Source organism: Chiloscyllium punctatum, chromosome 25 (genome assembly GCF_047496795.1).
Source record: "Chiloscyllium punctatum isolate Juve2018m chromosome 25, sChiPun1.3, whole genome shotgun sequence".
NCBI classification, from domain to species: domain Eukaryota; kingdom Metazoa; phylum Chordata; class Chondrichthyes; order Orectolobiformes; family Hemiscylliidae; genus Chiloscyllium; species Chiloscyllium punctatum.
Window position 1 is genome coordinate 35,252,318 of NC_092763.1, and position 14,984 is coordinate 35,267,301.

Genomic DNA, 14,984 nt, shown 5'->3' on the forward strand with positions numbered 1-14,984 from the left:
GAGGGGTCAAGCGAAAAGAAACCGAAATCTTCCTTTTTTTTGTCACGGTTGCTATGGAGTGTGTTTACCTCGAGTGCCAAAGTCTCGCGATATTTCTGCTGTTGGCTTTGCTATAGTTTCTATGGTGACGGTGTAAACATAGCTGTTTGTTAATTATTAATTATAGGATATGGCCAGTGCTGGTGAGCAGGTCTGAGAACTCCCCAGTTAACACAACCAGCCTTAACAAAGGGTAAACAGTGCCTTTGCAACCAATGCACGTGGCGACAAATCCCTCCCAAACATTTTCAGAGTGAAAATAGGAAGTGTCCTCGCTTCACCCTTCCATTCAAACCCTTAGTGTAGTGCATTCACACCGCCAAGATGAAAGCCTACCTATCCTCCTATTCCAAGAATGCGGCCCTTCGCACGGCCGAGGAAAGAGATGTGAGTAGCAGATAATATTACAATAAAGATTAGTTGTCGCTTTGCTGAGGGAAGACTGCAGGTGGGCGCTCATCAGTGATCAGACGACAAACTAATTGCTTAACTTCGGGCAGGGGAGTTAAACAGCGTCTCTTTGGGTTGGCTTCTATCATAAATGGTAAAAACAATGACTGCAGATGCTGAAAATCAAATTCTGGATTAGTGGTGCTGGAAGAGCACAGCAGTTCAGGCAGCATCCAACTGCTCGTTGGATGCTGCCTGAACTGCTGTGCTCTTCCAGCACCACTAATCCAGAATTCTATCATAAATGTTCGATGGCAGGAGATTGGAACTAAATTAACTAGACTAAGTCATCCTTCATGTGAAGGACCAAGTAGGTCTTTCCCACTGCAATGCCACGGCAGACTGAATGGTTCTGGCCAGGAAGCAACCAGTGTTTTGTGCTGATTAGAGCTAGCAATGCCGCATTAACAGGCTTTAAGCTTAGGCTATTGTTTACCTGGATGCGATGTGTCCCTCTGGTGGCAATATTCAACGGGGCGTGCTCTTTTGGCATCAAGCAATTACATTACACACCAGGCTTTGTTAGTAATTCTGAGGACTGAAAGAGTCCCACAAGAGGCTACAGAGATGGGACAATTCACTGACAAATGAAATTCCATGAAATGGTGCATTTGTGTCAAATAGTAATAATTACATGAAAATTTGGACAAAGCTGGATAAGGCAGTAGAATGATGGGGGATTCAGATCTATAAGGCCTTTATGTAAGTAACTCAAATGGGTGAGGTCATAAAAAAGTGGAACATTGCATTCTGCTGCAGGAGCACAGTATATCAAAATGTAATGATAGCGAAGTAGGTCTTATGATTTAATTGGGAGCATTCCTGTCTCTGAAATAGATGCTTTGAATTCAAGTCCCACTCTTAGACTTGATAGCTAAGGAAGCTGTGTTCATAAAGTGGCCAGATAAGTTTAAATTAATCGTTCTAAATCTCTCCAATGGCAATAGGAGGCAATTTAAAAAATGATAGATTCCTGGTCAGCCATGTGAGGTGTTCCATGGAAAGAAATTGGAGCCCCTGCTATCACTATCAAAAACTCCAGGCAACAACATGCATATTCTGTTGACACAGCATCTGGGACTCTTTGGTTAGTTGGCTCAGCTAGTGGGCCTCATTCCTGAAGAAGGGCTTATGCCTGAAACGTCGATTCTCCTGCTGTTTGTATGCTGCCTGACCTGCTGCACTTTTCCAGCAACACATTTTTCAACTCCGCTAGTGGGATGGTGGATATGAATCAGATCAATGTGAACAGCACAAGATTTGATCCCTGTTCCAGCTGGAGTTGGCACATGCCTTCTTGCCCTACCCACTGTGGCACTGTTATTTAAACAGAAAACTCAAAAAGAATGTTGCATCCTTAAAAGTGGGTAGAAGGTGAATTTGCTTGTGAGGAGGAATTTATAATGTCATTCTCCACGTTTTAGAGAAATCTAACTCATAGTACGTTAATTACTTGGCCCTTTGATCAGCACAACTGGCCCATTTCATAGAATTCCTACAGTGTGGAAACAGGCCCTTTGGCCCCACAAGTCCACACCAACCCCTCCAAAGAGTAACCCACCCTGACCCATTCCTTTACCCTATTATCATCCATTTACCTCTGACTAATGCACCTAACCTATACATTCCTGAACACTATGGGCAACTTGGCAAGGCCAAGTCACCTAACCTACACATCTTTGGGTTATGGGAGGAAACCTGAGCAACCAGAGGAGACCCACGCAGACATGGGGAGAATGTGCAACTTCCACACAGACAGTCAGCCAAGGCTGAAATCAAACCCAGGTTCCTGGCACTGTGATGCAGCAGTGCTAACCACTGAGCCATCAAGCTGCCTCCTTCATCTCTGTCAGAGATGCAAGAATGTAAGAGGTCCATGAGGGAAAGGGAACCCTGTTAAGGGCTGGGTTAGGGTTGGTTTATGAAGCAATGCTTTACCTATATTTACAGAACAAGGTATTTGGTTAATACAGTCCAGGGTGGGTTTTTGTAGTGACATAACAAAGTTATTCAAAATTCTGAAGAAATGGGTTGGAGTAAATAGAAACAGATTGTTTTAAGTTGATATGAATCTTGAAAGAAAGCAAGAAATTTAAGTCAGATGGAGGAAAAAGGTGTTTTTTACTACACAGGACTGTCGAGCTTTGGAGCATATTTATACAATAAGTGAATAACACAGCAATCAACAATTAAAGTTGTGTCGCCATAGTCTTACCAGACTACAAGGCTGTTTTCTTATTAGAGAGACGCAACTGGTAGTGATTTAACCTGAAGGCTACTAGCTCTCAGGCGAGGGAAGAGGTTGAGAAGGAGATTCCTTCATGGTAACCTCAAACCAGTGATGGGAATTAGATTAGATTACTTACAGTGTGGAAACAGGTCCTTTCGGCCCAACAAGTCCACACCGCCCCACCGAAGTGCAACCCACCCATACCCCTACATTTACCCCTTACCTAACACTATAGGCAATTTAGCATGGCCCATTCACCTGACCTGCACATCTTTGGACTGTGGGAGGAAACCGGAGCAGCCGGAGGAAACCCACGCAGACACGGAGAGAACATGCAAACTCCACACAGTTAGTCGCCTGAGGCGGGAATTGAACCCGGATCTCTAGTGCTGTGAGGCAGCAGTGCTAGCCACTGTGCCACTGTGCCGCCCAAATTGTTGGCATCACACTCCTCTATAAACCAACGATCCAGCCAACTGAACTACACCGATTCCCATAGTTGAAGTAAACATCTAATAAACAGATAAAGGAAAAGAGGACATTAAATCAAGACCACTACCCATGTGGAATTAAGATTATTGTTTATATAAATAGCATAGTTGCCAATACTACTCCTTGCCAATTATATCAAATTATTTTAGATACTAATCTAATTGATTTAATAGAAAAGGCAAATGCTTTGGATTGAGGGGCTATTACCACCTGTGTACACTCAGTCTAAGTTATCAAACGCCATCTTCTCTTTCAAGAATAAGCAAAGCTGCATAATTATAATGGCATTCACCTATGACTGCATAAGGCACATTGAGTCAACCATTTACAATACAATAGAATTCCCACTTTTGCTTTACTTTGCTGCCATATTTCTCTCAGTCTACAGTTTTAATAAAATATAATTTTTTTGTCCCTTCATAACTGTCAAATATCCTGACCAGGACTGTCATCCTTCCAACTTGGCACTGCCTTCATGACCTGTCTTATCTGTCCATCTTCTTTCCCACCTATCCACTCCATCTTCCTCTCTGACCTATCACCATTACCCCCATCTTCATCTGCCTATTGCACTCTCAGCTACCTCCCCCGCTCCCCACCCCCAGCCCCACCCCCCTCCATTTATCTCTCCACCTCCTTGGCTCATAAGCTTCATTCCTGATGAAAGGCTTTTGCCCGAAACGTCGATTCTCCTACTCCTCAGATGCTGCCTGACCTGCTGTGCTTTTCGAGCACCATACTCTCGACTCCAATCTCCAGCATCTGCAGTCCTCACTTTCTCCTTTCATCTCTCACCTCTACATTTCTGATTTTTTTTTTACTTTTCCATGACAATATGGTGTTTTGTAATGTACAGAAAATCATGTCAGCTGCTATTGTAGGACATGTAAAAATTTACACATATCTAAGTTTACACATAATTCCTGTCTCCAGAAATGATGCCTCCATTGATAAGATTTTGTCACACTTCAGAGTGAATGTTTTCCATGACAAGTTCATAACTGCACATTTATAATGGAAACTCATGTTGTATAATGGTAGAAGGATCTGAAAGGGTTAATGCTGTAAAGTACCTTTGTGGGAGAAGCAGGGTCTGAAGAGTTAGTCCGACTGTGTGTCTTCACCATTCTTTGAAATAACAGGCTGAAACTTACAATTTTGGCTACGTGTGAACTGGAATTAGTTTTTTGGAGGGATTCCCAACAAGATTTCATTGTGCCTTACCAAACATGCTTCATCAACTGCCTACCCTGTTCTGTCCAAATCTATTTTCATCTTACCATGTGACATTCCCAGAATAACTTACCATCCTGGGGCAGCTGTTGAAAGATGCATCACTGACACCTCTGCCATCTTTGAAAGGCTACTGTGCATCCAGATAATAGTTGGAAATCTGGTATCACCTCTGACTGGCAGTGTAATGGCACAGCAACCAAAAAGCCAAGTTTCTGATGGCATATGGCTGGTAATCATTTGCATATATAACCCCATTCTTTCACTTTAACCACCAGGCCACTCAGTGTGCCTGTCCTCTACATCTCTTTGAAGTGCTTTCTTTTTGTCACTGCTATTCTTTCCTAAATGCCCACTGGACACCTACATCTAGTAATTATCCAATAGGGAACCATCACATACAGACAAGCAATAAAAAAAATCTAAGCATGAGCTTTTGTTGACAGACAGCAACAGGATTCAGAAAGGAAAAGAATAGATGCTGCAATTCACCCACCTCCACCATGCAAACCAAATGCTGGAATCGTGATCCTGACAGTCTATGATGGTCTTCTGCACCCAGCTAGCATCTACTGGAGTTGGGTATCAGTCAGGTCCCATTTGCCTTATAGGGTCCAATGAAGCTAAGCTCTGTCATCCACAAAATGAGTTCCAGTTTCAATGTCCTTCCACTTTTTTCAGATAATTGCTCCCATTTCCCCAGCTCCTCAGAAGTTATCACTCTGCTTTGCTGCCTGCTCAAATTGGGATGCACTTCAAGCCAGGTGTGTGTGGCATTCTCTGTCTGGACTATATTAGAGGACCCCACCCCCCCCCCCCCCCCCCCACCCCCCTCACCACCTCCGATTTATCCAAGCTGAAAAAGCACATCTTTAGCAGCCCTATTGTCTGCACCACAATTGCCAGCGTGGTGAATGTGCCATCCTGGTTGAGTGACCAACACACCATAAAGTGCTCGGACTCCCTTTCCATCCCAGACTCACATCAACCATAATGCGTGCCACTGAATTCATTAGAGACCATCATCATAGTTATGAGGCATGCGATGCAGTGACGTTCCCCTATCCTTTGGCACCTTGTGGAACTTCAAAAGTGAAGGGCACTTTTGCCAGTTTTGTCTCTTTTTTTAAGGTATTGTTGATAACGTTGCATTGCTAAGATGACATTGTCTGTTTGGCACAATCTGCCTTTGACCATCATTTCATGGACCAGCATGTTCACTCTGCATGCTTCTTGTATGTGCAAAAAAATGCTTGCAAAAGAACTGTTGCTGAAATTTGCAGACAGGTGCTTCATGTAATTGCCCCTTCAATGTCAAACCATTCAGTATTCATGGAACTGTGCATATGCCCATCAAATTAATGTTGACTTTGCCCACCTTGGGGATATTTTCCCATTGCATTTCACATTGAGGGAATAGCAAGTGATGGCAGGCACCTTAACATTTGGTTGACACTTTCAACAATAGCTTTACCTGGTCACCAGGTAACCCTCCCAGAGCCTTCATCATGTTCCCTTTTACCTTAGTCGACCCTAGAAGCCCATTCCAATCCATTTTGTTGACTATCTTTCTTTTACTCTTTTGAGTGTGGTAAGAGCGTGGAAAGAATTGTTTGTTCTTATTACCTGCAGCAACACCAGAAATATTCCCTCTTTCCAGTTATCAGCCTCTTAAAAACTTGAATCTACTTCCTTTAGTGTATTCTGTGATCTATTGCACACAAATTCTCTTATTATGTGGTTGGAGTGATCTAAATACGTGTGTTATACTGTTTAAAAACATCACTAACTTATTAGCAATAGATTGAAAAAGATGACTGCAGTATATTGTGTTGTTCTCACTCAGTTTATATTGTTCAGCTGTAAAGGTTAATCTAGATTCAGGATTATCTTAAAAGCAGAGAATGCTGGAGAAACTCAGCAGATCTGATAGCATCTGTGGCAGCAGAAACATTTCAATTCCGGTATAACTATTCAGAACATTGTGTTTCTATTTTCACAGATGCTGCTGAACCTGCTGAGTTCTCCAGTGTTTTCTGTTTGTATTTCAGATTTCCAGCACCTGCAGTATTTTGGTTGAATTCAGGATTGGCTCTTGCCTGTTTGAAGAGAGAATGAACTTGGTCTCATAGAAACCAATTGTTTTTTAACATCATTCTTAACTTTCTTGTGGCAGGATCAGAACATGATTTTTAGATCTAAGCCTTTTATGTATCAAACAAAAAGCAACTTGTCTAAATACAATTCAGTAGGAAACATTCTTTACGCTACAGTAAAGTTTCTTCCATTTAACTTTTAAACAACCAAATAGTCCATGTAACTCTCCCCCCACAAACCTCACTCCATGTTTATACTTTTACTCTGTCTCTTAAGTAGCTACATTCTTCTCCTGGAAATAGTCTAATATTTTTATCTGCTTCTACTTGTCAGTTTCCTTTCTCCATGCCCAGTTGGTCAACTTCTAATCTCCAACCTGACTTCTATAATGAAGGTTACCCTAGAGATTCCTCCCTCTAGCCAAAGTCCCCTCAATCCAAGTGTAAACTCTCAATTATGTTCTACTGTACATGGTGAATAAGAAAGACATCATTTCCTCTGCTTCAGGAACAGAACTAACTACCTCTATCTCATCACTCTTTCTGTCTTACTCAGATTCCTGCAAACCAACACTACAATGGTGTGCTATGAACTCTTCCCTCACCTCCATGGCAAAATGAAGAACATAGGTCTTATATCCCAGTAGGAATATTATCTGCTAGACCCCCAACTTCATTCTATATTGAAATTAAATAGATTGCGATTTTTGGGAAGGTTTGTAGCTCCGGTTGATGATATGGATGTAAGTTAGCTCGCTGAGCTGGAAGGTTTGTTTTCAGGCGCTTCATCACCATGACTAGATAAATCATCAGTGAGAGCCTCCGGTGAAGTGCTGTTGGTATGTCTTGCCACTCTATTTTTAGGTCTTGGTTTCTTAACGTGGGTGATGTCATTTCCAGTTCATTTTTTCAAGGGAAGGTGGATGGGGTCTAAATTGATGTCTTTATTGATGGAGTTCTAGTTAGAATGCCAGGCTTCTGGGAATTCTTATGCATGTCTTTATTTCGCTTATCCTATGATGTGTGTGTTGCCCCAGTTAAAGTGGTGTCCTACTTTGTCTGTATTTATGGAAACTATTGATAGTGGGTCATGTCTTTTTGTGGCTAGTTAGTGTTCATCTATCTGGTTATCAAGTTTCCTGCTCATTTGTCTGATATAATGTTTTTTACAGTTCTTGTATGGTATATTGTATATGTATCTAAGGGATCCTTTAGGTTCATTAATCGCTGTTAAAGTGTGTTGGTAGGATTGTGGGCTACCCTGATGCCAAGGGGTCTGAGTAGTCTGGAATTCATTTCTGATATGTCTTTGATATAAGGTAATTTGGCTATAGTTTTTGGTTGTGTTGTGTCTGCTTGTTTAGGTTTGTTTCTGAGGAATAGATGGATTGTGTTTACTGAGTACTCGTTTTTATGAAAACGTTGTATAGTTATTTTTCTTCGGCTGTTTGTAGTTCTTGGGTGGGGAAGTGTGATATAGCTCATTAAAATAACATCTTGATCCAGCTCTATTTGTGGGTGTTGGGATGATTGATTCTGAAGTTAAGTATTTGGTCCGTGTTTGTTGTTTTTCTGTAGATGCTGATTTGAAGTTCTCCATTAACTGTATGTTCAACTGTAACGTCCAGGAATGGGAGTCTGTTGTCATTCTCCTCCACTTTTATGAATTTTATGCCTGTCAGGATATTGTTGATGGTGTTGTAGGTTTCTTCTAATTTGTTCTGTTTTGTGGAACAACAACAGACTCCCATTCCTAGATGTGACAGTTGAACATACAGTTAATGGAGAATGTCAAACCAGCATCTGCAGAAGAACAACAAAAACGGACCACATCTGCAGAAGAACAACAAAAACGGACCACATACTTAACTTCAGAATCAATCATCCCAACACCCACAGAGCTGCATCAAGACATTATTTAAATGAACTATATCACACTGCCACACCAAAGAATTACAAATAGCAGATGAAAAATACCAATACCACATTTTCAATAAAACAGGTATCCAATAAACACAATCCACTGATTCCTCAGAAACAAACACACACAACTCAACCAAAAACTATAGCCACATTACCTTATATTAAAGACGTATCAGAAATGACTTCCAGACTACTCAGACCCTTTGGCATCAGGGTAGCCCACAAACCTACTAACACACTTAAACAGCAATTAATGAACTTAAAAGGTCCCGTAAATACTACCAACAAAACTAATGTCATTTATAAAATACCATGCAAGAACTGTAAAATACAGTATATCAGACAAATAAGCAGGAAACTTGCCACCAGGATACATGAACAATGAGCCACCAAAAGACATGACTCACTATCATTAATTTCCATACATATAGTCAAAGAAGGACACCACTTTGACTGGGACAACACACACATCCTAGGATAAGTGAAACAAAGATATGCATGAGAATTCCTCGAGGCCTGGCATTCTAACAGAAACTTCATCACTAAATGCATCAAATTAGACCCTCTATCTTCCCTTGAAGAAAGTAACCAGAAATGACAGCCCCCACCTTAAGAAACCAAGAGTTAGAAATAGAGAGGTGGGACATACCACCAGCGCTTCACTGGGGGCTCTCGCTGATGATGTTATCTAGTCATGGTAACGAAACATCTGAAAATGAACCTTCCAGTGAGCTAACTTACATTCATATTAAATAGACAGTTTAAAGCATAACCCCTTATAAAACCTGAAATTCCTATTCCACCCGATGAGACTTGAGGACGACCAATCTATTCAGACTCAACAGCAATTCTTTGCTGTTGTTGATAGTTATGAACATCTTGCACCTCATCATAGTGAAACAACTTAGACACCCTTCAACTTTTAACAACCTAGCTATAAAAGCTAGAATTCTATCTATCAGATAGAATTGAGAACAGGTCTCAAGACTCCCTTCATTCTTCTGTTTTATCCTAAGTTGAAAAGATATTTCCAGAATGTAACAATCTCATAAATATTGTAGTTGTAACAGTATTGGAGAAAAAAAAATAGAAGTTACTAAATTGATAGTGGTAGACAGATACCATGAATTTATTTCTGACATTGAATAAATACATTGTAAAACATAGGCTTATGTTTCCATTATCATACGGATTCCATAAATTCAGTTATAAAGAAGTGCTGAGTCTCTGGAAATATCATCCTTTGGATAAAATGTTAAGTTCAGGCTGTGGATTCCAGTGGATCAGATATGCAATTTAGATCCCACATTACTTTTGAAAAACAAAATCTAACTACAGTGTCCTGGACCACACTCTTTGCTCAATCAAAACACTCATTGACTTATCAGACAAATTATTGTGAGTTTGAGAATGCAATTTTATTTGCTCAACAGTCATTTGCTAAGAATTGAGTTTTTGAAGTGAATTCAGAATCCATGGGTAGAAAATCCATTTTTTGTGTGAAGCACATTCAAATATCTCAATGTTATGTGAACCTATCCATCACTTAACAACAAAAAACAAGGCAACACTATCATATTAGTATATCTTTAGAATTATCATCTGATAAATTCATGATTATGTTGTTTATGAACTATAGTAAATCTTAAAGAAGTTATCTTAAGTTACCTCTTTGCTTCATATAAATTGTGAAACTATGAATTCCACATATAAAATGTCAAACTACAAAGTCACCCCATCCAATAATAAATCAACTGTTTTTTTTATCTACAGTGTATGAGCAGTAAAGCAATCATGGGGGCAGGGTCAAAGCAACTTTTGAATTTGCCCCTGGGGTCCAAGCTTCCCTTGCTTCCAGGTAGTGGAGTTCTGCTGTACACAACAACCCTGGGTGAAAAGGTAAGTCATAAAAGTAAAACTGTAATTCCTTTATTCAGTGTTTGTTATGATTAAAATCCTAGGCTGGATTACCATTCTGCCTCTTTATACTAACTCTTTCATTAATTTAATGCAGCAGTTTCAGCTTTTTTGCTTCATTGAATCAACAATCATGAAAATTAACATTGGCAAAACCCAAACTCAGACAAATCAAAAACTCACCAGGTGACAGAGTGTCTTTCTAATCACTGTCTCTCTGATCTTCCATCACTGAAAGGCCAGGCTGTGCTTCTTGAGTATCTGAAAGGGAAAAGATCTAAGTTGTTATGAGGGGATGGCAGAAAGCAAGTGGTGCATGCTTACACCCTAAAGACTTTAAAATTCATATTTTATCTTTCGTTTTGGTACTGGATAGTCTCCCCCATTTCCTTGTGTGTGTGTTGTGTGTTTGATGTTGTGTCTTTGTTATTTTTACTCAGTGTTAATAAGTAATAAAATGGATCTTCGTTTCACTCAAGAAAACCTGGTAATAGGCACTTATTAAGAACACAAAGAACAAAGAAAATTTACAGCCCAGGAACAGGCCCTTCGGCTCTTCAAGCTTGAGCCGATCCAAATCTATTGTCTAAACCTGTTGCCCAATTCCTAAGCATCTGTATCCATCTGCTCCCCACCTACTCAAGCATCTGTCCAAACGCATCTTAAATGAATCCACTGGTGGCAACGCATTCCAGATGCCCACCACCCTCTATGTAAAGTACTTGCTGCGTGTATCTTCCTTAAACTTGCCACCTCTCACCTTGAAACCGTGACCTCCCGTTATTGATTCCTTCACCCTGGGAAAAAGCTTATCTCTATTCACCCTGTTTATACCCTTCATGATTTTATAAACCTCAATCAGGTTCCCCCTTCACCCCCCCACCCCCCCCATCTCCTTTTCCTAATGAAAACAAACCTAACCTACTCAACCTCTCTTCATAGCTAGCACCTTCCATACCAGGTAACATCCTTGTAAACCTTCTCTGCACCTTCTCCAAAGCGTCCACATCCTTTTGGTAATGTGGCAACCATTACTGTACACAGTATTCTAAGTGCAACCGAACCAATGTCTTGTATAAATTTAAAATGACTTGCCAGCTCTTATACTCAATACCCCGGCCAATGAAGGCAACCATACTATGTCCACCTGTGCAGTAACCTTCAGGGTACAATGGATCTCCACTCCCAGGTGTCTCTGCCCATCAACTTTTCCCAAGGCTCTTCCGTTCATTGTATAATTCGCTCTAGAATTAGTCTTGTCTAAATGCATCACCTCACATTTGTCTGGACTGAAATCCATCTGCCACTCTTCCACCCAACTCTCCAGTCTATCTATATCCTCCTGTATTCTTTGACAGTCCCTTATGCTTTCTGCTACTCCACCAATCTTCGTGTCATCTGCAAACTTGCTGATCATACCAACAGTGCCCTCTTCCAGATCATTTATGTATATCACAAACAGCAGTGGCCCCAACACTGACCCCTGTGGAACACCATTAGTCAACTTTCTCCATTTCAAGAAGCTCCCTCCAACAACTATTCTCTGTCTCCTATTGCTCAACCAGTTCTTTATCCACCTATTGTTTCTGGTGAATGAGTTAACAGTGAGATATGGTTGCATGCTAAAAAGAATGAAAAAAATTGTATTGTGGCCAACTGAGGATATTGAAAAGAAGGAGTCACTACTCCTCAATTAGTCGACATACTCCCCTATTTTTTTCTTGTTCAGAGATCTGTTAATGTTTTGGTGAAAAGCCCAAGAAGATATCCAGAAGTATTTGCTGAGTTTCTGCTTTGTACTATTGACTCTTGATCTACAACTTGAAACACTTAACATTCCTATTAAGGTAATGTTATACTGACCCTGAGAGTGATATCATTCAGAACACTCTCTCTGCCCAAGGGTCGCCCAAGGGTAAGATTGAGGGCGAGGTTCCAAATGTGCTGAACCACAGAGTAGGCAGCATTGTAGTCCTAAGGCTGCAAAGACAGAGAAAAAGGTTACTATAGGAAAGTGACCTTAATTATTTTGTTTTGCCATGCCACTGATTTCAGCCGCCATCCTCCAAGATGATTTGGAACTCAGCTGCATACTAAACAATGTTGTGTGCAGGCTTCCATTAGACAAAACTCTGTTGTGATGAAGAACTGATGACAGGACTGGGCTGAGGTGCCTACTGGCCTCCATCCAAGAATCTGCATAGCTGGTGGATGTATGATGGTCATTAGGTATTCATTTTGGAGCACCGGTGTCTATTGGCACCAGTGACCGAGCAACCCTATGTTTGTTTGGTTTCCTTACTGCATGGCAACCAATCACGTTGTCATGAACTGAAGTGTTAATAAGTGTTCACCATCCCTCTTTGCAGATCTTTTTTCTTATGTTAAAGTGGATATTTTAAAATGTAACTAAATTGTAAGGTTTAGTACTCATGACAATACATAACTGCTCAATGTCTTAATTACAGCTTCATCAACCATCTTGTGAGTTCAACCTCACAGATCCCAACTTGCACCTGTTAAAACTCAACTATCAAAGTCTTCATGATCCTTATTTAAGTGGTTACTACAGGCGTAAAGACATACTGAAAAAGTTAAAAAATCAGGGGCTTATCACAGAAAACAATAAGGTAATTGACAGTCAGTAAAGATGTCTCAATTTTGAATTATAGCTTATCTTTTTCAAATGTATCTTGAGGAAGGTGACAACTTTGCACATTTTAAGAATGTAACATGTTCAATGCAGGGCATCATTTTGTTTTTTTTTATATTTTAGTTTGTATGTGGAGATAGGGTAATGGGATAACAATAATACATGAATCATTAATTGATTTGAAGAGTTCTGATACTATTTTATAAAACTTGTAAATGCTTTTCTATGCTATTTCTATTAATTATTCTTTGGGTTGCTTTCATATGAGGTTCCTTCCTGAAGAGGTGAGGAATGATAATTATTGAATATGAATGTCATTAGAAAGAAAGGAACAATTTTCATTCATGCAATGCATTTTACTATCTATCATCCCCAAAAGTGCAATACAGCCAAGTACTTTTGTACTAATGGAGAATTACACAGCAAAGTCTCACAAACAACAATGTGGTAATGAACAGAACACTTGTTTTTCACTTTTTTGGTTGTGGGATAAATATAGGTCAGTAGCATAACGGCTCAGACAACTTGATTAAAGATTTAAGTTAACTTTTGACTGTAGTACCAATATCATCATATTGGACAGACTCCTACTTTTGTTCCTAAGTGCTGGTTGTGTCAAGTCTTTTTGAAATTTTTTTTGCAGTGTGCTTTCTCACAGAATGTTACCAAATGCCTGCTTAAATTCCTATGCTGCTGTATGGCTTCGCTCCCATGATTCTTTCTTATTGATGATTGAGAATAGACTGATGGGCAGTAATTAGTTGAGTTGGATTTGTTCTCGTTTTCAGAACAGAACATACTTGAGTAATTTTCCACATTGGTATCTGGATGCCAGTGTTGTAGCTGTACAGGAACAGCTTCATTATGGGTGTGACTAATTCTGGAGCACAAGTTATCAATACTATTGCCAGAATATTGTCAGGTCATAAAGCCTTGCAGGATCCAGTGCCTAGAGCCATGTCTCAAGTGGAGTGAATTCACTTAGCTGAAAACTGGTACTTACGACACTGTGGACCACAGATGGAGGCTGAGATGGATCATTTTCTTGGCACTTCTGACTAAAAATGGTTGCATATGTTTCAGACATGTCTTTTGCACTGAGTTTGGACTCCCCATTAGTCAGAATGGGTATTTGTGGATCCTCCATTTCTTGTGAGTTATTTAAGTGTACACAGCCATTCATGACTAGTTGTGGCAGGACAGCAAGTCTTCGGTCTGAACCATTCGTTGTGATATTACTTAGCACTATCTATTGCATGTTGGTCACACTACTTGGCATGCAAGTAGTTCTGTGTTGTAGTTTCACCAGATTAGCACTTCATTTTAAGATACACCTTGTGCTGTTTCTGAAATGCTCTCCTGCACTTTTTTTTATATTGGTGCTGATCCCTGGCTTGATGGTAATAGTACAGTTGGGTATATGCTGGGCCATAAGGTTAAGATTGCAGCGGAATACAGTTTTGCTCATGGCCCATAGAACCTCATGGATGCCCCATCTTGAATTTTGTCCGTCTTGTCCTGATGAACCACCTGATGAAGGAGCAGTGCTCCGAAAGCTAGTGCTTCAATATAAACCTGTTTGACTATAACCTGGTATTGTGTGATTTTTAACTTTGTACACCCCAGTCCAACACCAGCATCTCCGAATCCTGTCTTGAATTATTAGCTCTGTTTGAAATCTCTTTCATTCAGCATAGTGATAGTGATAGTGCTGTGGAATATGATGGAGGGATTTTTCAATGTGAAGGTGAGTTTTCATCTGTAGAAGAATCATGCGGTGGTCATTTCTACCAATACTATCATGGACATATGATTACAAGTAGACTGTTGAGGATGAGGTCATGTATATTTTTCACTTTTGTTGGTTCTATACTGCAGCGCTAGTCCAGCAGTTGTGTCCTTTTGCACTTTGGGAATATATTAGTCAGCAGTAGAAAGTGAGTACTGCAGA

General features: G+C 40.2%; 1 protein-coding gene across 1 annotated transcript in view; it reads left to right on the forward strand.

Annotated features, from left to right (window-relative positions):
* The first annotated feature begins 260 nt into the window (after positions 1-260).
* LOC140495655 (fibrous sheath-interacting protein 2-like) overlaps positions 261-14,984 on the forward strand; it is a 33,929-nt gene continuing 19,205 nt past the window's right edge. Inside the window, exons 1-3 of the mRNA XM_072594647.1 lie at positions 261-426; positions 10,237-10,362; positions 12,849-13,010. Coding sequence (XP_072450748.1) covers positions 364-426; positions 10,237-10,362; positions 12,849-13,010 — 351 coding nt within the window. The 5' untranslated portion in view covers positions 261-363. The remainder of the gene's footprint in view (positions 427-10,236; positions 10,363-12,848; positions 13,011-14,984) is intronic.